Below are 26,643 nucleotides of genomic sequence, written 5' to 3' on the forward strand. Positions count from 1 at the left end.
GATTTTTTTTTTTTTTTTTGAAAATTACACTTGTAACATCAATGTTATTATGTATTTTTATGTTATTGGATACTAAAAAATTGATTCATATCAAAAAAATTCTGATTATGAAACAAATTGTTCATTCAAATTTCTGAAATTCTGATTTTCGCGACAAAATCAAAATTAGTTTTCTACTTCCGAAAAAATTGAAATTTTTCCGAGAGTGCTACCGTTTCGTTCAATTTCCACACCTACACAACAACATACCAATATCCTAAATCTCACAACATAACCTAAATCATAAGTTCAGAACAAATGTTACAAGTTCACTACATTCAACAAATTAAAGAACAAAAAAAGACAGAAATAATAAGTGTTGTTACATATATATATATATATGAATGATTTCCTATTTTCTGAGTATATATACAAAATCTGAGTTCACATCCAAGCAGAACAAACAATCAACATTTTATCCTCCCAACCGAAATGCAGCCCACCGTTTTCCTCCTTAACCGTATACCTCTCCGAATACTCCTTAATCAATTGCCGAATCTCGCTGCTCACATTCCGACCAATCGGGGACGAGCTAAAACCAGCCATACTCATCCTAGCCCTCCATTTCCCCGCCACCTCGTACCTCTCGATCCTCTCCTCCCCTTCACACGCAACAACGTTAATAATATCCCTCGCCAGACACTGCTTCTCGACATTCACCCTGTCCTGACTGTCCCTCCCCAGCGTGGCGTCCAACGACTCGAACACGGCCGAGTAGTAATCGTACGCCTCGCCGAACCTGATTAAAAACGGCGCGGTGTTCGTGTTCACATCTTGCTCGACAACCGTCACGAGCTTCGGGTTTAAGCCCTTCACCATGCGCAGAAGCCTGTCTCGCAAGTTGACCGTCGAAACGCTTTCGTCGGGCATGTGGTGTAGTTGAAAGGCAAAGTTTACAACCAGTGCTTCTTCGCCAGGCTGGCAGTCGAGCGTCGACGGGGAAACGAGGGCGGTTTCGGAAGTTACTGCATGGAATTCAAACGGGACCCGTAAATCTTTAGCCAATTGCTCGAGCCTCTGTCCTATTACGGTGAGGCCTCCCACACCGCGTTGAACAGATTCCGGGTCGTCGACCCCCGTTAACCTAATGTGGGGGCGCCTTCCGGAAGTCTTTGCTAGGGTTTGGAGGAGTGTGTAGTATTGACTCCCTTGGTTGATATCGAAATCTATGATGTGAACTCGATTTTCGTCTTTGCATGCTTCTAGAATAGCTCCGTTTGCCGCCATGAAACCGAACCGGAAGCACGGGCAGACTTCGAAGAGGACCTGCATGGCGGAGAGGCGGTCGGAAGATGGCGGCTCTTTGCATTTCAGGGCTTTGTAGAGTCCCCTCCCGGAAGATTCTACCCTAGCAGCCAGAGCTTCCACCATGTACGCGGCGATTCTTCCGGAAGGTTCTCCCTGGATCGAGACCCTCTGACGGAGCACATTTATCATGTGAGACGCTTCGGCGAAATTGCCGTTCTGAATCGAAGCTGCGCATGCGAAAAGCAGGCTCTTTGGAGAAGTTGCGACGCTTGTGCTACTAAAGATGGAACCCGAGGAGGAATATTCCTTTGGGGAGTCTTCGGTTTCGTTTTCGGTTTCCATCCCATTATTGTAATTATTATCACTATCATCATCGTTATCGAGGAGAGCGTGTTCGAGTTCTTGAAGTTTTAGTTTCATCTGGGCATCGTCGTAGTCGATCATGTCTGATTCGTAGTTGGGTTGATAAGGGTCGTTCCCGTAATTTTCGCTGCTGTAGGATTCGGTGTTGTCTGAATTAGAAGTGGATGTTGACTGTGCGACAGAGGTGTTATCACCGTTCTTTATCGAATAAAGCTCGTGGTTACCGAAAAATGCAGCAGGTCTTACTAAAGACATGGTCCAATCCGAATTCCCAGTCGTGAAATCTTCCTCAAACAGACGAAAAAGTCAAAACTTCAGAAAATCTCGTTGGTTCCTTATATCTGAAAAAACATAGGGGAAAACAAGGTAAGAGAAATCTTATTCTATACGTTCATTCTTCACATGAAGAATAAAACGAAAACATATTCCTCGGTTTTCTCTTCAAATACATACTTCAACTATGGTTAATTCAGTTTTGCACAAACACGAGGAGGTCAAATGTGATCTCGCTTTCTTTAGACAATCGAAAATAGTGGTTTCTTATTCTCGAGTCGAGACCATCTTAACGAATACAAACCAATCGAACGAAAGAGATTGCAAATCTTTCACAAAGACACTCCCAAATAAGTCATGAAAGAGTGAAATTGAAGCTAATTTCTGCCGAATTACCGGCCAGCGCACGCTTTTTAACGTTCGTTGTACTTTCATATACACACGTGTTCGGGTAATACCGTTTTTCAAGACCCCGATTCAGCACCTCCATTGAAGTACGAAAACGGCACAAAAAAAAATGCTAAGATCATCATATAACAGTAGCCACTTTCTTAAAAAGATCTCAAAATTACATATATTTTTTCGTTTTCGAAAATTCGATAACAGATTCCCCAAGCTCCTCTTCATCGTAAACGAATCTTAAATCTCAAATCATAATCACTACAACCTTAAAAAAAATTGTTCTTTTTCCAATCTTGTTTCAATCAAAACAAAAATGATTTTACAATAAAGATTTCAATTTTCATAAAATTAAACAACTATAAATACCTGAACAGAGGAGAAGAAAATCAAGACCAGCCCACAAGGAATCAATTCAGCAGCAAACAACAATCTGCAAATCAATTAAGCTTTGAGGTAGCTGCTATTAGGGTTTCTGACTACTGATAAATAGTAAACAAATGCAACTATCTAATAAAAATATAATTTTTTTAATATGGGATTTTGTTTTTAAATTAAAATATTTGAAGATTCTGAGGTGGGTTCAGTGAATAAGCAATAAACAAAAGACAAAAACAAATGTCCAAAGGTTGTAAGAGCAATAAAGATTGAAACTTTAACAAACAAAGAATCAAGACATACCTTCACAGAAAAAAACAAGGCTTTACAAAAGACTTTTCGTAGATATTATATTATTATATATAAATTTCCTATACATATATATATATAGATATATAGATATAGGAATGAACAAAATTCAAAGACTTGCGGAAAGAAGAGAAAGATTCAAAATCTTCTGGAGAAAAGTGAGAGAGAAACTTACCACCACTATTCTCTGTTTGTTTCTTCAACAGAAGCTTCTTCAGCTTTAATTGGATGTTTCTAATTAAAACCCCATTTTGCCCTTTATGTTTGTGTCTTATTACCACACCTAGTGGTCTGACCCAGTCAACGCTTTGTTTGTGTATGAGAAAAAAAGATTAAATTTTTATTTACTCTATCTTCTAGAAGATGATACCTTTTGATCACAAAACCGTGTCCTTGTGAAAATGACCGTTGTGCCCCTACTGAAATTATTTGGTAGAGTGGAACATTATCTAAACATTGGTTTCTTATCCATAAAGATGAGTACCATGTCAAGTGGATTAATTTGCCTAATTATTAATTAACCCAATAATAATAATAATAATAATTAAGAATAATAATAATAAGGCTGCGGCGGCTATATGCCAGACTAATTCTACTTTTACAAGACCAAATTAAATTTTGTAATATATAAATACTATAATACTCTTACTTGCTAAAAAATAGAAAATTTCAAATGTGCAATACCAAAAACTCAAAAAAAAAAAAAAAGGCTGCGGCTATATGAAAGACTAATTCAACTTGTGCAAGACCAAATTAAATTTTGTAATGTATAAATACTATAATACCCTTACTTGCTAAAAAAATAGAAAATTCCAAATGTGCAATATCAAAAACTCAAAAACAAAAAAAAAACCCTATCACAAAACCATAAGATCAACTCTCATCTTTTCCATCAAAACATTTCTCCTTCCTCATCTATAAAACCACAAAACCTAAATCTTCAAAATCATCAAAACTTAACAAATCCTACAAAGATGACAAGTATGGAGTCATAAGACATCAAAATAGAATAATCTACGGTGGAAAAACCCAAGAAAGTATACATATATGTGTTTTTTTTTAGCTAGAATACCGTTTCTCCAAAAAAAACTCTCGCGCAGACGCAGTCGACATGTACATGTCAAATTTTATAGGCAAAAATCGACATTGAGATGTCAATTTTTTAGTACAAAATCGACACCTTAGTGTCGAAATTTAACTATTAGCAAATTAGTCCAAATATACTAAATTTCGACATTAAGGTGTCGAATTTATGGACATATATTCGACACCTTAATGTCGAAATTTAATTGTTTCATATTTAAAAAAAAAAAAAAATCCCGCACAGACACGGTCGACATGTACATGTCGAATTTTATAGGTAAAAATCGACATTGAGATGTCGTTTTTGGAGTACAAAATCGACACCTTAGTGTCGAAATTTAACTGTTAGCAAATTAGTCCAAATATACTAAATTTCGACATTAAGGTGTCGAATTTATGTATATGACACCTTAATGTCGAAATTTAGTTGTTTCATATTTTTTTATTATTTCTTATTTGGTCTTGCATGAGCAAACAAAAGCCAGTTTAATTTATGGGTATATTTGTCATTTTATCTTAATAAAATGGAATCTTTTGGAATCTTTCTTTGATTTGATCTTGCACAAGTGGAATTAGTATTGCGTATGGCCGCAGCCTAATAATAATTGTGTGGAAGTCGTTAAAAATATATATTGTACAGCTTTTATCCACTTGATGACTTGGAACATAATAAATAAATAATTAAATACTCAATGACTCGATGTACACGTGTGACTTGACGTAAGGCTTACAAATTTTATGTATCTACCTACAATAATGAGCTTATTCATGTTAAATAATAAATTGTCTTTAAATAATATATACATATATATATATATACTATATATGTGTACTTTTTTTTGGATTAGATGTGAAAAGATAATATATATAATGTTTTGTTAGTGAACCATCGTGCAAATCTTGACATGTTAATACCAATTCTACTATACAAAAATCAAAATAATAATTTAAAAAATTATTCCATGATAAATTACAAGTTATTCTACAAAATAATATGTAGTTGGTTAATTTTATTTTTTTCTAAATATCGCTGTTGGTGCAAAAACATAAAAAAGAAAAAGAAAATAATAATAATAATAATAATAATAATAATAATAATAATAATAATAATAATAATAATAATATTAGTAGCTGGGCCATTTTAAGATCCTATTTCAAATTTAGACCATAAAATGGTTGAGATGAATAAAGTATGCGATTCAACGAATTCTATAGCCCATAAGTAGCGAAATGGGCTTTGGCCCAATAACTGTAAATTTAGGGTAAATTACAACCACCTCCCTGAGGTAAAGTTTAATTACAAAACAATCCCTTCTTTTTGAGAAATTACATCTAGCCCCTATGCAGTTTGTTAATTTCTTACCTCCACTCCTTACAAAAGGCTGCTAATGTAAGAAATCTATAAATTTCAGGGGGTTGGATGTAATTATAAAAAAAATAAGAAGTTTTTTTTTGTAAATAAATCTTATTTCAGGAGGGCGGTTGTAATTTACCATGTTGTTTATTTGGACTCGTCTCATTAAATATGGATGAATTATGGTAAGGTAGTGAGTTTAATTATGATAAAACCTAACAAACTAATCCAATTATAAATCAACAATTAAATGAGTTTAAGAAGCGCGTCTAGTAAGAATCTCCTCCGCAACATTTTGTAGGTCGAAATTTAATTTATCGTACATGCTTATGTTTAATATAGTTTACATTATTGTTTACGATCTGCAAACTATTGCACGAGAATGAATATTTACACAACACATTTAAATAATTGTGTAAATTTCTTTTCTTTATAAGAAAAAGAAACAAACAACAATCAAATGAGTATAGAAAATATGATGCTCATAAGTCTTTGGGGAGATTTTTGTTATGGTGGGTAAGATGTAAACAACCCATTCAACTCACTCAATTATTTTACAATTTAATTCCATGATTATTACAAGAATGGCGGCCTAAAACAACCTTCGATAAAAATAATTACATGATAAAATAATTAAATATATGAACTACTGGATAAAGTTTTTGTCTGAATATTAGTGTGTGTGATTTATAAGTTATTATACGAAAATGTAGTTTTTATGTATTTAAATAAAAAAAATTGCAGAGACAATCAAATGTCTCATGTTTTCTTAGAAAAAAAATTGTCTTTTTTGATAAATCAAAAATGTCAAAATCAAAAATATTAATTATGACATTAATAATTGTTACAAGGTTTCATCAAATTATCACAAAAAAAGTTAATTAGCTGAGCTGTCACAATCTTAATTCCACATACTTCACCTTAAAAATGGAGAATTAAAAGGTTTTCTTAACCGAAAACGAGAGCCAATCTTTCGAAATGATAGATACATAAATGCCAACTAACTTTACTTAAGACAATAATTAAAGATATTAATTAAGTGATTATAAAAATGGGGGTTGGTATTAACTAAATTTCGACAAGTAATGTCTAATTCAGACACACATACTTTTCTTATGTGTTACTTCATTTGGATTATTTAATTTATTTATTTTTGGATGGCGGAAGACACGCTATCGTTTTGTACAGGTAGGGGTGTAACGAGTCGAATTTGACTGTTTTGGCGAGCTCGAGCTTTAGTTCTTCGCAGGGGCGTACCCAAGTAGTGCCTTGGAGGGGCAGCCGCCCCTGCAGAATTTTTTTTTTTTGCCTATTTTTTATTGAATTTTATTTATATATTTTTAGATTATAATATATTCGCCCCCTAATTTATTTTTATTAAACTCTCGCCCCCCAAATAAATTACCATTGGTCCGCCCCTAGCTAGTTCTTCGAGTAATTTTTTTGGGCTCGAACTCAAGCGCGAGGCGAGCTTGTCGAGCTCGAGCTCGAGTGTGAGCCCATTTTGTGTATTCTTTTTAGTTTTTTATTGATATTATTTGAATTTTATTATTATAAATTATAATAAAAATATCGAAATAAAAAACATGTCCTGTATTTTATTTATTTATTTATATGAACTTATTATTTAATTTATATCAATTATATTTTAAAAAAATTGTTGGAGATATTAATACTAAATGATATATTTCACTAATAACTTAAGCTTTTGGTTGAGATGGTCATTCAACATGGTATCAGAGCCAGACCAAATGAAAGATCATGAGTTCGAAAGGTCAAATGAAAGGTCCTGAGTTCAAATCCCACCGCCACCCAATTCAAATATTTCAAGTGCAAGGTTTCAAATGTAATTCGCCTACACTTGAGGGGGCGTGTTGGAGATATAAATACTAAATGATACATTTCACTAACAACTTAAGCTTTTGGTTGAGATGGTCATTCAACAAAAATAACAAAAAAAAAAATGCACGAGAGTCGGCTCGGCGTAGCTCAGGAACAACTAAGAATGAGCCTCGAGTTTGAGTTCGAGCCTCTGTCGATCGAGCCGGCTTACCCAAATTCACGAGCCGACTCAAGTCATTTACAACCCATGTACAAGTAATCTGTTTTGAGTTAATTAGGAATGGCTGCTGATTAATATTAATTATGTAACAATTAAATTAGCCATTGATCGAGGATGAAATTAATAAACTTTGCATGTTGCATGAATGCCAAAACGCGCATATATATATATATATATATATATATATATATATATATATATATATATATATATATATATATATATATATATATATACTCCCCCAAAAAAAAACAGTAATCCCTACTAATTAATAATACAAACACACAACTAATTAATTAGATTTATGTTTCGATAATTAAATTAGCAGGTAATTAATGAGAAGTTGACGATTTAACTAGTGATTAAAACACTTGTACTCGATTAGACTAATATATATATATGATGGGAGATATAGACATATCACCACAGCCTGATTAAGGTTTAGTACTGTCTGTATAGGTGAATATATATTTAACTAAAACACTGTCTTAATTAACTTTACAATTATAATAATTGCCTCATTTTTATAGCAATTATACAATTAATCATAATAACTTGTCCAAAATTAAACAATAAAAAATAATATTATGCTTCCATAAATTTCAAATGCAATGTTTCTTGTTAAAGACGTATAGTGACACATATCTAATAATGCTAAACTTTTCAAGCCTATATATACATATATATATATATTTACTTATATAAGTTAAAACATGGAGAGTTCACCAAACAGCATCACAATATTAATCGAATAACAAGCTTTTTATTCCGATACCGAGCTTTGAAAAAAAAAAGAGTTTTTATATTCGGAGCTGCGAACTCTCGATATATCATATATGATCCGATCGATCGATATTTTCTTGGCAAAATTCTCGTCAATTTTTCGGATTTTCTTCTTCTATTGAATTCTAACTAATTAAAGGTAATAACAATTCCCTCCATTGGATCCTTTCTTTATAATATGGTCATCAATTCTTCTGCTATTTATATTTTGAGTCATTTTATTGTTTTATTAATGATAAGACATTTTTAACACAAGTAATTAATTAATTAATTAATATTGATGGGGCCATTAGCAAAGACAAAAAAAAAGGTGTTTTGTTTTTTTTCCACATGTAATTAAAGTCCATTTTGTGGTGCAAAACCAGCTTAATTAGTAGCTTCTTTCTGTGTATATCCACATTTTTCTTTTTTCATTCATCTCATGATCGATGCCCACGATTTCGATTGAAACTTAATTCGATTAGTATTCTAACTTCTTTGAGGGTTTTCGATCAACAGCTAAAAAAAAATCAATAAATATTGCGATATATATATGGATGAAACTGCGGCATGTGGTGGCGGCGGATCGAGCGGCGATCCGATAATTAGGACGACTAGCCCTAGAGGCCACTGGAGGCCCGCCGAAGATGAAAAACTCCGGCAGCTAGTCGAACAATTCGGTCCTCAAAACTGGAATTCTATTGCTGATAAACTTCAAGGAAGATCAGGTATTATTATATATATGCCTATATATGTGTATATGCTTGTATGTATATATCTAAATATATGTATGTGTATGTACTTATAGATTAGGGTTTTAGTTCCTTTTAATTTGTAGAATACATCAAGTTTTTATTAATATCCCTCTTATTAATTATAATAATTTTTTTACCAGAAAAGTTTGCATATATATTGTGTGATAATTATTATTCTCAGTTAATTAGGATATGTTCTTCCACATATCTTTATCTCTACAGTTAACATTCTTTTAGCAGAAATTTATGAATCTTTTTTTGAATTAATTAAACCCTCTGAATTACTAATTAATTAATTAATTAATTAATTAATTAATTGATCATGCACAACCTAATTACAAGAAGTTCATAATTTTTTTAATTAACTTTATATTCTCCAATAATATAATTCAACTTATAATTATTTTAATTTAATTCAAGAATTTAAAATTATTGAGTCTGCAGATAATAATACTAATCATGCATGCATGCAGGTAAGAGTTGCAGATTAAGATGGTTTAATCAACTTGATCCAAGAATAAACAGAAGGCCATTTTCAGATGAAGAAGAAGAAAGGTTGCTTGCAGCTCACGCAATCCATGGAAATAAATGGGCACTTATTTCAAGAATTTTTCCAGGTAGAACTGACAATGCAGTTAAAAACCATTGGCATGTAATTATGGCAAGAAAGCAAAGGGAAAAATCCAACCTAATTTCTGGCAAGATTAGTGATGATCAATCAACCAAATTATCTCGCAGTACTACTTACGTTTTTCGGAGAAAGAAATCGAGATTTCAAGAGGATAATTACGGTTCGAAAATCAGCTTCGAGAATGGTGGGATTTTCGATTCGCATAAAGACAAAATCTTCTCTTTGTCGTCTGGTTCGTACACATCACCATGGCCTAATTATAATTCATCCGCTAATTATTCTGATTTATTCGGACCGAAAAATAATAATCCCCGTATGTTAGCTACTATCCCTTTTAATCATCGCCTGAGCAATTTTTCGAGTAGTACTCCATTTATTAGTTATTTGGAGTGTGGAGAAAGTTCGTTTTCGTTTAGCAAAACGAGGACGAGTGGTGAGAATAATAAGCAGATTGAAGAGAAATCAAAGAAAGATGTTCCATTCATAGATTTTCTTGGTGTGGGAATTCTGTAATTTTCTATTTTTACATAGAATTGTAATTGGTTGAGGAAAATTAATTATGCATGTATGATATATATATAGTACGTAGTGTGTGTTTGCATGGGGAGAGATATATATGCATGATCATGACTAGGTTAGGGTTTTGTGTGTGTATATATATATATATATATATATATATATATATATATATATATATATATATATGTATGTATGTATAGCTAGTTCAATCTTTGTAGGCTCGGATTTAATTATAAGTCCCTAATGTAATTTATAGGGTAGAAATTGATCTAGGGTTTGAGACTTTGAGTGTTTGTCCATTTCACAATTTTTTAGAGAATCTTATAAATTTTGTTTTGTATATTGAAATCCTACATGCCTATATATATGTATGGCGATTTTTGTATTGCCCATGTGATTTTTTTTTAGAATTATATGATTGAGATATAATCTATGTAGCACGGAAAACTTCAACTTGTTAACGTTTATGTGTTTCGGAGACATTTAGTGTCGGAAACTTGAAGACACCCGCCGGACACCATATGGGCTATTTTGCAATTTCTAAAAAGTTAGAAGCATTTTTTAATAGCAAATTTTTAAATATTATTATTGTTTCCTAAATTATTTACATGATTTAATATCAATTGCAAATTGATAGTTGATAGTAAAATTTATTTTGAATGTATTAGTGTAAAAATATATAAAAGGAATTTATACATAAATAAAAACTTGTATTTGTTTAATAGAATATTTATAAATAAACCCCTATACTTTTAATATTTACACGTTTCCCCCCAATTTTCCATATGTATCCCCATTTTTAGAACATGCCGTTTCTCCATAAATGTTTGCCCGTATTGCCGTTTCCGTTTCCGTGCTACGTAGGATATAATAAATTTCTTGCTTGATACCTTAAAATTCTTAAATCATATAAATATAAGTATAATTAAAATTTTAATGGGCCAAAAGGAAAATATAATTTTATTATTTGGGCTAAAACCCAACAGCCTCTTCCTCTTTAGCCCAGTCACTTTACATTTTCGGATAAACCCCTCTCTCTCTCTCTCTAAAATATCGATGATAATGCTGACGTGGCAACAGTTGCAGCAGCGGCGAGGTATCACTGCACATCCCAACCATAAGTGGCGAATCCAGAATTTTTGTCAAGGGTGTTCAAAATTAAATATAGTAAAAATTATAATGGTTGGCTAAAAGTTTACGGGGTTCAGGGGCAGCACCCCCGATTTTTTTTTTTTTTTAATATTGTACACATTAAATAATAAAAATATATTTAAAATTTTTAAATGTAGAGGGATTATTTTACAAATTTTGGGCTAATTTAGAAAATATTAAGACATAGAATTGGTGAAAATATTAAAGGAGTAGTAAACATATTAAAGTTGCAAGCGACAAAATGTACATTTCATTAGCATATTTTGGATTTTCAAAAAGAAAAAAAAGACCCACATAATTCTAAATTTAGAAAACAATGGAAATAATACATATATAAAAAACATTAAGAATTTTGAATAATTTAGATTATATTTAATATTAAAGAAATGGTAGATAAATTCAAGTTACAAATAGCAAAATATATGTTATATTAGGAGATTTTGTTTTAAAATCAAGGGTATCCAGTTGCACACCCTTGGACCACACTAGATACGCCACTGTCAACCACGACGTCGTTTTGATACGCAAGGGCGAGAAAAGCAGACGCAATATAAATCGTCCGTCCGATCTAGGGCAAATGCATAGTGATCCATTTCAGGTACTTTTCTCAAACGAATTTATTGTATTATTGTTAATTTTTTGTGTTCAAATTCTCACTGTTAATTGTTATTAGGATCAGAATTTAGCTTAATTTTTCCGCAATGTTGAGAAAAAAAGGCAATGTTAAAATCAATGGATTCTCTTTGTTAATTTTTTTTTTAATTTACTTTAATTTTTTGCCATTCTGCAAATGTAAGTTGTATCTTCGAAAATGATTTAATTATAGAAGATGCAATATCAAATTAATACATGATTAAATATATTGACAAACCTTACTTCGATTCTTACATGGCAATGCCGGCTTTGATTCTTACATACTACATCATAGTACTTATCATCTTTCTCGAAAAGTATATACTATACACCTAAACACAAGAAAACAAGAACCTATAAAATGTCGCCCTGCCGTCTATATTCGTCAATTTTCACACACACCGCAAAACCGAGAGCAAAAACGAAAAAGATCGATCGAAGATTCACCATGGATAGAGAACTCGAAGAAATGCAATTCCTAGGGCTCTTCGGCATCTACGCAGAAGCCTACAAACTCATCTTCAAACTCCGTAAAATCTTTACCCAAATCACCCTCGCACTAATCCTCCCTCTCTCCTTAATCTTTTTAGGGCACGAGAAAATATCGGAAGTCCTTTACTGGAGAATCAGGTACACCGAATACAAGCTACACCGTACGCCAGCTGGCACCCCGCGATTTGATAGCCTCTCGGACCTTGTATCGTCCGAATGGTCATTGTACGTACTCTTTAAGGCAGTGTACGTCACTTCCCTCCTAGTTCTCGCTCTCCTCGCCACCTCAGCGGTTGTGTACACCGTCGCGTGCGTGTACACAAATCGAGAAATTACGTTCAAGAAAGTCATGAGTGTGGTCCCCAAGGTTTGGAAGAGGCTTATGGTAACTTTCTTGTGCACTTATTTAGGTTTCTTCGCGTACAACGTAGCTTTTGCCGTAACCTTATATTTATGGTTTGTGACTCTGTGCGAAGTCTCGATAGTAGGCCCGGTGGTTTTGTGGATCATATTTGTATCGTACGCAATAGGGTTCGTGTACGTGAGTGTAATATGGCAGTTGGCTAGCGTGGTCACGGTCTTGGAGGATTCGTGCGGATTTAAGGCGATGATCAAGAGCAAGAACTTGATCAAGGGGAAAATATTGGTTTCGATTCTTATATTCTTTAAATTGAATTTATCGTTGGGAGTTATAGACTCGTATTTTAGGATGTATGTCGTTTACGAGTGGTTCGAAATCGGGATAATAAAAGTTATTGGGATTGGGGTGCTCTGTTTTCTGCTCTTGTTGAAGCTGATTCTGTTTGTTTTGGTTGTCCAAACTGTTATCTACTTCGTGTGCAAGTCGTTACACCACGAGAATGTCGATAAATCGGCTCTTTCCGATTATTTGGAGGGGTATTTTGGGGATTATGTACCTTTGAAGGCCAAGGATGTTCAGCTGGAGGAGTATCATCTCTAATCTTATTACAACTTGTAATAGTAATTGTATGATTAGGACAATATAAGTTAGTTTTACTGCATGTCCTTTTTTTGCAGTGATGTGATGAATAATGAATTAGTGTATGTTTAAGCTGTTTTGTTCTTATGTAATGACGTCATAATTAATTAATCAGGTCTTTTAGTGGTTTAGTTGGCATAATTATTAATTCTTTTATAGAACAGAGTAGTTATGATAATTTTGTCTTTTATTTGCACAATAGTGGATTATGTTTGTTAACCAAGTTAAGTGGTGCATAAGTAATGCTGGAAAAGTAAAATAGTTAAAAGAAAATTTTGAGTAAATAAGTTTTAAAATTGTATATATATATATATATATATATATATATATATATATATATATATATATATATATATATATATATATATTAATAAATTATAGGGTAAATTACTGCAATCTTAAACCTCATGTTTGAGTAATTACATATTTTTCCCCTCAACTATGATTTTTTTCCTTACACGTCCACCTTGCGATGTCAAATTTACTGGAATCTTCTAGATTATGAGGAATATTTTCCAAATTGTATCCGTTTTACACCATTCGAGCTCCACATTTTGAAACAAGATGATCAAAAGACGGGCCTCTTGGCTTGTAAATATCATATTGTGGTGCATCAGAAACTGTATTTTTTACACAAAACGAGTACAAACTAGAGAACATTCCACGAAATCTAGAAGATTATGTTGAATTTGACACCATAAGAGTAGACGTGTAAAAAGACTCATAATTGAGGGGAGTGATTGTAATTACCTAAACATGATGAATTATTTAATTGATCTTACATCTCATGGGTGACCGTAAATTAAATAAATATTTATATGAAAAATATATTTCAAAATCTATAATTATATTCATCCTGGAAAATTGAAATGTACATGTAGATAATAACACACGGCAAATGCGAATTTTCAACAAATAATCCAAATAGGCAAGTTAACACGAAACCGCCCTATATATATATATATATATATTCCTATATATCGTAATAAATAATAATAATAATAATTACTTCGAATTTACATTTGACCGAATATTTTTAAATTGAAAAGTCAAAATCGTAGCAGCCAATTACCGTGTCTGCCACACCATTCCACATTCCTATAAAATGCACAACGTCTCCATAGAACTAAATCATTTAAAAACTTCCAATTTCCTAACAAAAAATAAATTAATTTAATTTCCAATTATTCTTTCACAAGTTTTTGTTACCTCGTACAGATCGAGTCATACTTTATTTTTTCGATATAATTAAGGAACAATGTCCATCATCACCAAATCTATTAATATTGCATGTGGGGTTTTGCCTAGGCTCAATATTACTAACAAGCCCTCCTATATGTCCGGAACTCGAATATTCTTTTATTCTTCGTCTTCTTCACATTTCGTTTCTGCAAATAATCGTAATCAACATGTTTTTCGTAGAGCGAAACAGTACGGCACAAGTCGAAGGTACGTACGTAGATGCAAATCGCGTAAACATATATATAGGCAGAAAATTGTGTTATTTAATTTATTGGATATTCGACGAATAATCTTGAAAATTATTGCTTCATTTTTTTTCCAGGAGATTCGTCGTACGAAGTGTTGTCAGACCAGGATCTCCGCCGCCATCAGAGCCTCCTTACAACTTCATGTAATAATTTGATTTTTTTCTTTCTTTAATTAATTAATTAATTTTGATCACATAAAATTAATTAATGGGTTTTGATTTTCATTTTGAATGCAGAAATTGGGCTATGGGGTTTGCAATGACAGTAGTTATACCCTTCTTCACACACAAATGGACATCACTTCTCAAACTCAAGAGTAAGTTCTATATATATTATATAATTAATTATTAAACCTAATTAATATAATTAAAAGAATCTAATTTTAATAAATGGTTGAATTAATTAACAACAATACAATGTTCAGATGAAGTTGAAACGGCGGTGGAAGCGGTAGAAGGAATAGTGGACGCGGTGGAGAAAGTGGCGGAGGGGGTGGAGAAAGTGGCGGAGGACATAGCCGAAGATCTCCCGGAAGGCGGCCGGCTCAGAAAAGCCGTCGATTTTATCGAACATGTGGCCGAAAGAGCGAATAGGGACGCTCATTTAGTCGGAGACTTCATCGATAAGGTAATTTTTTATTTTTTTTATAAATATTATTAGACAATTAATCTCAAATTAAATTTGGATTTAAAAAATTCCAAATTTTTTTTAATAAAATTGTAAATTATTTACTTATTAATTAAATTATAATTATGTAAATGCAGGTTCAAGAAGTAGAAGACAAAGTGGAGGATTATGTAGAATCATTGGCTGAAGATGCCATATTCGGCCATCAGCATTCTTCCAAACAAAAGCAAGAAGAAGAAGAAGAAGAAAAAGTTCAAGAGATACCTAGAGAATAAATTAGCTATTAATAATTAATGGCTCAAAATAATAATATTATTATTTATTTAATTTATTGATTGAAAAAAAGTTGAAATGTATATGACAATGATGACCATTATATTTATTTAAATATATACAAAAAATTCTTTATTATTTTCTATATATACTGATCTTCGCTACTATTTCGATTCAAACGGGAGACGACGACTAACACAAGCGTAAAACAAGAATTATCGGAAAATGTAGCGACAAAAAAAAAAAAAAAACTGAACAAAATACATCTTAATTATTGTTGTAATTAATTAATTAATGTGAATTATTTTAGTGAAGATAATTAGAGATACATAGATTAATTAGGTGAATGCCTGAATTTAAATATTGTGGTGATGAAGCAGATAATAGAGCTTGAATTTTGTGTGGTGGCTGATGAACCATTTTGGCTTATAACACACAATTGCATATTTTCTTGTTTTTCTTTCACACTTTTATTTGACCTGTCTATATTACATGCCTCCAATATTCCATGCAATTAAAAAAATATCTCACACATTAAATCCAAATTTCTACTTCAATTCTCCTTTAAAAAAATTCCCTACTTTAATACTAACTTTTTTATTCCATGCAATTAGGGCTTTTTTTATATTTTTTTTGGTGGCAAATTTCTATCAAATTATAGCTAAGCTAGGAAGGCAAATAATAATTATTACATATGCATAAAAAATTGACCTAAGATGTTTCATCTTTTTAAGGTGATGAGTTTTGAAAGATTCAAAAGTGATTAAAGAAATTTAGGATAATACTAATCTTTAATTTAGGATAATACTGATTATATTACATACATAATTCAAATTAAAGAATTTATTAATTATTATCCTCAATTCTTTGGTAAAAATGCACACACATGTAGAATATTTTGATTGTTCAATTATTTGTATCAGCCGCCTCTATTGAGTAATATATGTCTCCTGGTAGCTCCAAGCCTGGACAATATATCTATTTAATTAATAATTAAATTGAAATTTCTACATCAACTTGCAAAATTACCAGAAAAAATAAATTGAAAAAACAAAAAAAAAGGTGAAAAGGATTGAATTGCCATTCTTTTACTCACGTGTTCTTGATCACCTTCCTACCTAATACCTCAATCCTATTCTCCCATCTACAACAACGTTTGTTGTAAGTTTTCTGATAAATTACGGCCGCCCTCCTAAAGTAAGATTTATTTACGAAAAACCCTCTCATTTTTCAATAATTACATACATCCCCTACAATTTGTAGATTTCTAACATAAACATCCTTTTGTAGATGTAGGTGTAAGAATTTTACAAACTGCAAAGGACTTGATGTAATTTCTCAAACATAAGATGTTTCTTTACAGTTACATTTTAGCTTAGCGAAGTGGTTGTAACTGACCCTTATTTTTTATTTGACTAATAAATAAAAAAATGTAATCCATATTATAAAGAATGCTTCAAAGTCGTTTAAAAGTAACTCAAACTATTATAGTACAAAGAATTTGTCAAACAAAAGTTTCTTTATTGTTTTCACTACGCCTTCCAATCAACACGTTTCTTCCAAGCTCTCTTCAATATATATTTGCACTTTTTCCTCTAATTATTTCTTGTCATCTTACATTAATATTTACTTTAATTTCCTTCATTTAGAAGATATTAATCCATATTCATACAAGTTCATTTATTGCTTCAACGTTACACATTTAATTTATACATACGTATATGTTATATTTAGAGTGTAATTAGTTACAACGATTATTAGTTGAGTTATGTCGTCTGCAAGAAGATTTATCTCATCGTTGTATTCCGCATATCGTATGTCTCGGATTATCTCGCCTAAAGCCAAAATCGGACACTTTACCAATTATGCGGAAATGCAAAATTATAATCCGCATAGAAGGTAAGTTACGATGCATTCGTTTTATTTGTTGTCGCACTAATTATAAATCTTCCTAAAATTAAATTATTTTTTTCAGAAATTTATCAGGTGCTCCATTGCCTAATTCTAAGCCTCCATCTTCTTCCTTGTACGTGTTCTTGAGGAATTTTAATTTAATCTTTAAAAATAATCGAGATAATTAAATATAATGCCAATTGCATGTTAAATATATATTAATGTTGATATTTAAATTAATTAATGCAGGAGTTGGCTTCTAGGAATAGGGTTATCAATATTTTTACCCTTCGCGGGCAGCAAGTGGGGCCAACTACTCCAATTCAAAAGTAAGTTTCAAAATTTATATTTAAACGAATATTATTATATATTATAGGGCAAATTACGGCCAACCCCCTAATGTAAGGTTAAATTACGAAAAAGTTTTTTATGTTTGGATAATTACAACCACCTCCCTCAATATGTATTGTATTACACGTCCTCCTTTACAGTGTCAAATTTACCAACTGAATGGGGTTTTTTTTATAAAAACTACATAGTTGAAGGGATAGTTGTAATTATCCAAACAAGAGGGGACTTTCGTAATTCGACATTACCTTGAGGGGTTCTTGAGGGGTTGGCCGTAATCTGCCCTATATTATACATTGCATCTAGATTCATTTAATTTAATTTGACATTAGTAACTAGGATTAGGGTTTTTTTTAATCTTTAATAGACTATGATGCATCGGATTTTAATTAACTTTACATGAGAAATAAGAAATTTAGAAAAGTATATTATATTAATCGAATTTTGAATATTTTGTAGACGACGTTGATACGGCGATGGAGACTATAGAACAAATAGCGGATGTGGTAGAAAAGGTGGCGGAGGTGGTGGACGAGGTGGCGGATGGAATCTCCGGCAACTTGCCGGAGGGTGGACGAATGAAAAAAGTGGTGGAAATTGTGGATGACGTGGCTGAGAAAACTGTTAAAGATGCTCGTACCGTTGGAGACGCTATTGACAAGGTAATTAATTATGTTTTAATTAATTTAATTTGCTTAATCCCATTAATTAAACCATCTTTGAATGTTAGGCAATATTCAACACCTTTTTCACCTAATTAATGTGATAATTAATTAGATTAATTACTAACGAATAATGAATTAGCAGGATTGGTTAGTCAAATTCCGTGCCTTATTTGACTTTGAAACTTGATGTGTGTATAAAATGGAATCTTATGACATTTTTTTTTTATCTTTATCCAAATTATTTCCAAATTTACCCCAACAATAATGATAATTTAAAAAAAATGAGAAAGAGAAGATAAAAATCCACAAAGGATAGTTTGGTCAAATAAGGATTTTTTCTCTCCATAAATCAAGGCTGTTGAATAATTTTCTTAATTAATCTGCATCTACCTTAAACGACACTTAAAAAGAAACGGCGATGATTATTTATCAAGAAACCGTCCAACCAACACACGAAATGTGGACCATGCCCAATTAATCGGGAAAATTAGATGCTATATCTGGTGATTGTTAACCGTAGAACTGCACATAATAACGCACACACCCATGTGTATGTGTGCTTAGTGGTTGGTTATATATAGAGAGAGATCCACAAATAAGGAATTTCCTGTATCTAAAAGAGGGGCGTGCCAACAATCGAACTAAAGAAAAATAAGGAAGACCTCTTTGTTTTGTTTGAAAGGCCCTTCTTATTCTGATGGCCCGGCTAAGTACTGACCAGGCCGGGCCTTTTTTTTTGTTCCAACGAAGTATAGATAAATAATGATTTATCTGATTTGAAAACAAAAAGACTTGTTTTGTTTTATATTATTATATAATAATTTTATATTTTAGATTTAAGCAACAACAAAAAGAAGAAAGATTTTTTACATGCTTTTTCTTGTTATATTTCATTTTCATTTTCCGAACTAAAAAAGAAACTTTTGATTCTTTCACAATGGATTTTTCTGTTAGAATTTGAGTGTTTTTTTGATCGGTATCTATCTTCTTCACCTACAGTTAACAATCAATCAACCTCTGTAAATGACCGATTGTAGCATCTAACTTTCCAATTAATTATAACTAATCTACATTAGCTTGAAAATTGTGCAAATTAGTCACATGGAGTTCAAAATATATGCTATATACTAATAAAAATATTTAACATTATATTGATTTATTATTTGAATGTTTCAGTTTCAGGAAGTTGAAGGAAAGGTGGAAAACATTGTTGAAACTCTCAGTGAGCATCACAAGGAGGCAAAGGATGCATGACAAATTTATTTGTTACCAATATATCTAATTTATAATTAATGAGTAGGAAAATAATTTGAAAACTCTTAATATAGCTATATATTTAATTTATTGTATATACTATAGTTCATTTATTCATTTCGTATATATGAAGTGTACATATATTAAGTTACTAAATACTGATGTGAGATCGTTCTTTAAAAGTTCGTTTGAGAAATTCGATTGTTAATATTACTATATACAACGAATGTAACATCAGCTATTACCAAGCTACCAAACATGAATAAATAACGCATAATACACGTGTGAAATTAGTACGATTTCTTCAATATTTTCATTTTTCAGTATTTCTTAGATATTTCTTTATTTATTATATATATTTAATTGTTCAAAATTGTTCTATATTCACAAAATATTTATACTTGTATTTCTATATATAGCCGCCTGAATATATATGGCTGGAAAAAAAAAAGAAAAAAACAAAAAGAATTGAATTTCACTTTCCTAAGTCCCACTATAATATAATACATACAAAAAGATAAGGAATATCCAAATTAAAGTTAATAACTTTATTTTTATTCAATAATAGAGCATGCAGCATTTGAAAAGTCATGCCCTCTAATTTTCATACTCCAACCAATAGTAGTAGTACCCCTCCTATAAATCTCATATAGTGGGGGTAGTTGATCAAAATAATATATATTAGCTTCTTCTTCATCAAATTTACACACACACACACAAAAAAAAAAAAAAAAAAAAATCAAGAACTGCAGAAAATCGATATATTTGTTAGTCATGTTGATCAAGGTATACTTCAATCATCAAACCCTTGTCCTTAATAATAATAGTCCCGTCTCGAACCGGGTTATTATAGTCACTCGTCGTTTCAAAGAAAATCAACTAGGGTTCCAAAATCCGAGCAGCTATACAAGATCATTGCCAAGGCATAATCGCACTAATCGAAGGTGAGTTAATTTACATATATGTGTAGTTTCTTTATAATAAAATCTGTCGAATTAAAGATCGTTTCTCGGTGACATGAACGTAACTTACGATTTTTATTGTAAAATACAATGTTTTTACTATATCAAGATTTACGTAATTAAGTGATGTCGTACTTACGGAAATAAGTGGTGGTGTTTATTAGGAAGTATGTCGTCTACAACGGTGTGCAACCAGGAGTTCCACCTTCAGGGCCGCCTCCTTCGAATGTTTTGTGAGTCGATCGAGGCTTTAATTTTTTTTCGTTCGAATTATTATTATTTTTATTAGGAAAGTTGTCAAATTATTAATTATAACTATTTATTTTTTTGTGTGGACAGGAGCTGGATTTTAGCAGTATCTATAGCAGTAGTGATACCTATTGTCAATTACAAATGGGGACCATTACTCAAAAGTAATTCTATATATACCCTTTTGTCATTTTTCATAATTTAATTAGCAAAATATTTAGCTAATTTAAATACATTTATTAGGTATAAAATAAATTTATACATAAGTTTATTTGTAATAAAGCATTAACTTATATAGTTGTTGTACGTACATGCAGAGAAAATAGAAAGCGCGTTGCAGGTGACAGAAGATGTGGTGGAAGCAGTGGAGAAAGTGGCGGCGGAAGTGGAGAAGGTGGCGGAGGACATCGCCGATGATTTTCCGGAGGGCGGCAAATTCAGAGAAGCTGTTGATTTTGTCGAAAAATTGGCTGAAACAACTGCAAAGGATGCCGGATTTCTTGATGACTTTATTGATAAGGTTTCATTTACCACCAATTATTTTTCTTGCCTTTTTCTATATTTTCTAGGGCATCTTACGGTCAGCTTCTGAGGTATGGCCAAATTACGAAAAAAATCCATTTTGTTTGAAAAATTGCGTCCACCCCTCAACTATGTTTTTTCCTTACATCTCCATCCTTATGGTGTCAAATTCAACATAATCATCTAGATTTCGTGGAATGTGCTCTACTTTATACTCGTTTTGTGTAAAAATACAGTTTCTGACGCACCACAATCTGGTATATACAAGCCAAAAAACAGATATTTTGACATCTTGCTTCAAAATGTGGAGTTCGAATGGGATAAAACGAGTACAAAAGTGATTACATTCCATATAATCTCGAAGATTTCACGAAATTTGAAACCACAAGGGTGGACGTGTAAGTAAATTTATAGTTGAGGGGATGGTTGTAATTACCCTAACAAAAGGGGGGGTTTTGTAATTTAACCATACCTAGGGGTGGTTGTAATTTACCCTTACTATTATTATTTATGACAAAATTAAATGCACTTCACCCCTATAACTTTTCCATTTTCGCATTTTCTCCCCCAAAAATTGAAAAATATGGATTGTTACTCTTCTCACACACTAATAAAATGTTGACTAATAGTATATCTAATTTTGACCGTTTGTTATTGGAGTAGGTGTGATGAGATATTTGAAAATTGATAACGTTTTACTTTAATATTATTATTTCAGGATTACATATTTGAAATTATGTAGAATTAATTCATTTATTTATCATTTAATATTTGAGATATGTATATATGCTAAAATGCAGGTTCAAGAAGAAGAGGACGAGGCAGAGTCCTTCGTTGAATCTCTCAAGGATGTTTCCGCGAGGTCAAAAACGAAGACCACCGATCAAAATGTAAGTAAATATAGTAGAACCTCGATAAAATCAATATTATCTCTTAAATAATAATTTATTCTGGTCCCGATGCGATGAGAACATGCTATATTATTAATTCCAAAATTAATTTTGTTTATACCAATTTATGTAGAGAGAAAAAAGATCATTTAATAATTTTATTAATATGCATAAAGGGTCATTTTGAACTTTTCTACTAAAATGAATTATTAATTAATTAATTAATTAATTTTTTTTTTTATTGTTGGAAAAAATGCAGATTGAAGAATTGCAAGAAAAGGATGACACCAAGAAGATTCAAGAGGAATCAGTCAAACCCAGCATATAATTTGTGGAAGCTTATTCCAATTTTATTAAGATTTCAAAGATGTGTATGAGATTAATATATTTGATGTCGTAAGAAATTAAATGGAAAAGACCGTTTTGTCCTTTCCAACATTCGGATTTCTCTTTTTGGGCATTGCATATTTACCAGAAAGCCCTTCATCATCCTACATATAAAAATTTGAAAAATTGCATTCAATTAGCTACCCTTTTTTCCTTCACGAAAGAGAGAAAATGTTACCTGCAAGGAAATAAAGACAATGTATAGTGACATAATTGATAATAGAAAAATTCACGACGATATTACAGTTATTGTTGTCTTCTTCAAATACAATAATGGTGAAGAACCAAGCTTCCGTTTTTCTCCGGTTGAATACTAAATTCTACGGACAATGTTTGACCATCAAACTCGAAAGATATTGGGTGGAGCAACAAGTTTTTCAAAAGGCTGATTTCATGATTTGTGTATGAATTTTTGATTTCTAGTAGAATTGTGAAACATTTATGAAATTATAATTAGGTGTTTTCTGGTTTGGATTTTTAATTTCTTGGAGATAAAAGTCAAGTGCTTGAGATATGTGTTAATTTTGCAAAGAATTGCGAAAAATGAGAAAAAAAAAAGAAGCTATATTTCATTTATTATTTACTTTTCAATTATTGAAGATATAATGTCTAATGATATTTCAAAAATTTATATATAATATAATACATTTTTTATATAATTAAATATTGATATTTCAGATATTCATCCTATCATTTGGAATTTAATCCCTAATTCAAAACACCAATCAACGGATACATTAGGTGTTTAATTTCACATTCAATTAAATCCTTACTTAATTACAAGGTTGTAAAAAGCGGTAATCGGGTCCGAGTCGGTCAGGCATCGACACCGATTACTCACGATTAATCGGTGCGGCGGTGATTAATCGGTGATAAATTGGAAATAAATCGGTTTTTAAAATTTAATATAATATATTTCTAAATATTATTTATAAATACTCCAAACATATATATAAACAGATATTTAAACATAGTTATATCTCCATCACCTATATATCCTAATAACATAATAAAAGTTTAATAATTATAAGATCATAATACATAAATATCCTTATAAAATATAAATAAAAAAATATTTTGTTTGAATTTACATTTATTCTTGAACATTCCTGGCATACATCATTAGTTCTTTAACAATAACAATTAACATAAACAAAATAAGGCATAAACTCATATTTTCTTTTATTAAAATCCAACTTTTATTTTGAATTATGAAAAAAATAAGAAAAAAAAAAGACCGATTTTTAACCGATTTTTGACCGATTTTTGCCACCGAGTTTGACCCGCCTTAAAGGTGTGACCGCCTCAGACCGCCTCAGACCGCCTACAACCGCCTCACAGGCAAAAAACCGATTTTTCAAACCTTTACACTAAAATCTTAAAGATTTTGGACCGCCTCCGCCTCGGAGACCGATTAATCGGCCGCCTCGACCGATTTTTAGAACACTACTTAATTATAGTCAAATCAGATTTGAAATAGATTAAATCATCAACATGTCACTAGGTGTTTAATTTGGAAATTAATAATTAAAATTATAAAATAAATTAAACTTAAATAAATGCCAATGTGTCAAGAAATATGAGTGAATAGTGATAACGAAATAAGCCTGTTACCATAATTCTTGGCTTTTTTCAAGGATGATATATTTTCAAAAATTTTAGTAGCTGATTTTAAGGATTAATTATTTCAATTTATTTAAAATTAATGAGTCAATTTAAGTCTCGTAAATTAAATAGCTAGAACCCTAATTCACTTTCTTATTTTCTGTTTTTTTTTTCTCCTTACGTTCAGATGGATGCGTTTAGGAGATTATTCTCTTTGACTTGTGTCGGACAACGAAATAAACCGGCGGCGGCGGCGGTGGAATCACCGGCGGATGTTATGACGTCAGAAAAATTGCAGGTAGGGTTAGGATGTAGTGAGTCAACTTTGCGGTCGAGGGATATGGTGAGTTACTCGAACTGTGAATTCTCAACTGCTGTGCTGGAGGCGAACGCCCCCATTGAGGATTATAGCCACGTCGTAATCGGTAAAAATGCGACCTTCGTCGGAATCTACGACGGCCACTGTGGCACCGAAGCCGCCAACTACTTAAAATAATTTCTCTTTAATAATCTACTCAGTGAGTCCCTTCTTTTTTATTATTTATTTATTTTATTTGCCTCTAATAGTTAATTATATATATAGTAGAACCTGATAAATTAATAAGCTCGATGAAATAATAAATTTTGTCAGTCCCTACTCTAGTAGAATGTGCTGAATTAATCGTTTGATAACTTAATATTCCTCTAAATGAATTATTTAATCAATTCTATTAATTTATCGGGTTCTAGTGTATATATAATTGATTAAATAATAAATTTTATCAGTCCCAATACTAGTAGAACGTGCTAAATTAATAATTCGATAATTTAATATTCTGCTTAATTTATATAATTTTGTTGCTCCCAACTGTATTAATGTGTGTGTGTGTGTGTGTGTGTGTTGAATAATTGGTGAACAGGAATTTCGGGAGAGAAGGGATGGACAATGTCGGGTGATATGATCAAGCAGGCGATTTCGGAAACCGAAGAGGGGTTTATTGATTTCGTTCGACAGTCTTTGAAAGAAAATCGCCGGATTGTAAATGTTGGGTCTTGTTGTATCAATGGTCGGAATAATATGGGATGAATCGTTGTACGTTGCTAATTTGGGGAATTCAAAAACAATTCTTGGAAATATCGAGACTCGGTCGACTTCGATTAGGCCGTTGAAGCTTGCTTATGATCAACCTCGCAACCCCAAAATCAGACATGTTTGTATTCTATCATCCATCCATGCTTGTATTTCATATATATATATATATATATATATATATATATATATATATATAGACACACACACACACACACAATATCATTGGTTATGTGATAATTAAATTAATTAATTTGGTATATACATGTTATAAAATTCTAGGCATGCCGATGCATGGGCAATGCTTCCGTTAAGTATCCGGAGGAGTTCGATCTCGATAGCGACAACCCTAAAACCGTGGAGATAAATTTAATACCGACCGAAGACAAATTCGTCATTTTTGCATCCCATGGTCTTTGGGAATTTTTATCCAATGAAGAAGCTGTAAAGATTGTCCACAATAAACCGAGACGGGTATTTTACATTATTCGATTAATTACAAATAACTAATAATCATAATAGTAGTAATTATATGTATTTATTATTATTTTTTTTTTATTTTTTTTTTTTGAGCTTTTTGTGTATTTCAGGGTATAGCCAAGAGACTTATTAAATCAGCAATGAAAGTTGCAGCCAAGAGAAAAAATGTTACCTACAAGGAATTAAAGAGAATGTACTTTGGTAGCTCCAATAGAAAAATTCACGACGATATTACAGTTATTGTGGTTTTCTTCAAATACAATAATGGTGAAGAACCAAGCTTCCGTTTTTCTCCCGTTGAATACTAAATTCTACGGACAATGTTCGACCATCAAACTCGAAATGTATTGAGTGGAGCAACAAGTTTTTCAAGGCTGATTTTTGTGCTTTCTAGTAGAATTATGAAACATTTATGAACTAATAATTAGCTTTTTTTTTCTGGTTTATATTTTTGAATTTCTTAGAGATAAAAGTCGA

At 31.7% G+C, this 26,643-nt stretch overlaps 7 protein-coding genes across 9 annotated transcripts; 6 read left to right on the plus strand and 1 right to left on the minus strand.

Moving 5' to 3' along the window:
* Positions 1-246: 246 nt before the first annotated feature.
* SCL1 (SCARECROW-like 1) lies at positions 247-3,261 on the minus strand. Of its 3 annotated transcripts, XM_012987792.2 has the most exons (3): positions 3,185-3,261; positions 2,692-2,755; positions 247-1,991 (listed from the first exon to the last, which is right to left on the minus strand). In XM_012987792.2, exon 3 carries the CDS (start codon positions 1,903-1,905, stop codon positions 424-426), a length of 1,482 nt encoding a protein of 493 aa, XP_012843246.2. In that variant the 5' UTR covers positions 1,906-1,991; positions 2,692-2,755; positions 3,185-3,261; the 3' UTR covers positions 247-423. The 3 variants fall into 3 exon arrangements, with proteins under 3 accessions (XP_012843246.2, XP_088671936.1, XP_012843245.2); XM_088815810.1 differs by lacking the exon at positions 3,185-3,261 and having other exon boundaries at positions 247-1,934; positions 2,692-2,996; XM_012987791.2 differs by lacking the exon at positions 3,185-3,261 and having other exon boundaries at positions 2,692-2,996.
* A 5,460-nt stretch (positions 3,262-8,721) lies between these two features.
* On the plus strand, positions 8,722-10,231 carry LOC105963437 (uncharacterized). Its single transcript, XM_012987841.2, has 2 exons — positions 8,722-8,998; positions 9,499-10,231. Exons 1-2 carry the CDS (start codon positions 8,824-8,826, stop codon positions 10,167-10,169), a joined length of 846 nt encoding a protein of 281 aa, XP_012843295.1. The 5' UTR covers positions 8,722-8,823; the 3' UTR covers positions 10,170-10,231.
* A 1,952-nt stretch (positions 10,232-12,183) lies between these two features.
* Positions 12,184-13,465, plus strand: LOC105963438 (uncharacterized). Its single transcript, XM_012987842.2, has one exon. It carries the CDS (start codon positions 12,322-12,324, stop codon positions 13,411-13,413), a length of 1,092 nt encoding a protein of 363 aa, XP_012843296.1. The 5' UTR covers positions 12,184-12,321; the 3' UTR covers positions 13,414-13,465.
* A 1,528-nt stretch (positions 13,466-14,993) lies between these two features.
* Positions 14,994-15,867, plus strand: LOC105963444 (uncharacterized). The gene is made up of 4 exons (XM_012987848.2): positions 14,994-15,085; positions 15,179-15,258; positions 15,367-15,569; positions 15,707-15,867. Exons 2-4 carry the CDS (start codon positions 15,189-15,191, stop codon positions 15,842-15,844), a joined length of 411 nt encoding a protein of 136 aa, XP_012843302.2. The 5' UTR covers positions 14,994-15,085; positions 15,179-15,188; the 3' UTR covers positions 15,845-15,867.
* A 1,611-nt stretch (positions 15,868-17,478) lies between these two features.
* Positions 17,479-20,099, plus strand: LOC148771982 (uncharacterized). The gene is made up of 4 exons (XM_088815811.1): positions 17,479-17,741; positions 17,985-18,064; positions 18,543-18,745; positions 19,925-20,099. The coding sequence occupies exons 1-4, from the start codon at positions 17,611-17,613 to the stop codon at positions 20,000-20,002; spliced, it is 492 nt and encodes a 163-aa protein (XP_088671937.1). The 5' UTR covers positions 17,479-17,610; the 3' UTR covers positions 20,003-20,099.
* Positions 20,100-20,528: 429 nt separating this feature from the next.
* LOC105963398 (uncharacterized) lies at positions 20,529-23,061 on the plus strand. The gene is made up of 6 exons (XM_012987793.2): positions 20,529-20,946; positions 21,129-21,197; positions 21,304-21,377; positions 21,531-21,733; positions 22,536-22,625; positions 22,885-23,061. The coding sequence occupies exons 1-6, from the start codon at positions 20,777-20,779 to the stop codon at positions 22,951-22,953; spliced, it is 675 nt and encodes a 224-aa protein (XP_012843247.2). The 5' UTR covers positions 20,529-20,776; the 3' UTR covers positions 22,954-23,061.
* A 2,290-nt stretch (positions 23,062-25,351) lies between these two features.
* LOC105963445 (putative protein phosphatase 2C 72) lies at positions 25,352-26,551 on the plus strand. Its single transcript, XM_012987850.2, has 3 exons — positions 25,352-25,807; positions 25,969-26,160; positions 26,277-26,551. The coding sequence occupies exons 1-3, from the start codon at positions 25,640-25,642 to the stop codon at positions 26,472-26,474; spliced, it is 558 nt and encodes a 185-aa protein (XP_012843304.2). The 5' UTR covers positions 25,352-25,639; the 3' UTR covers positions 26,475-26,551.
* Positions 26,552-26,643: the final 92 nt, after the last annotated feature.

The sequence above is a fragment of the Erythranthe guttata genome, chromosome 3 (genome assembly GCF_056151865.1).
Source record: "Erythranthe guttata isolate IM_541 chromosome 3, IM_541, whole genome shotgun sequence".
In the NCBI taxonomy this organism is placed as follows: Eukaryota; Viridiplantae; Streptophyta; class Magnoliopsida; order Lamiales; family Phrymaceae; genus Erythranthe; species Erythranthe guttata.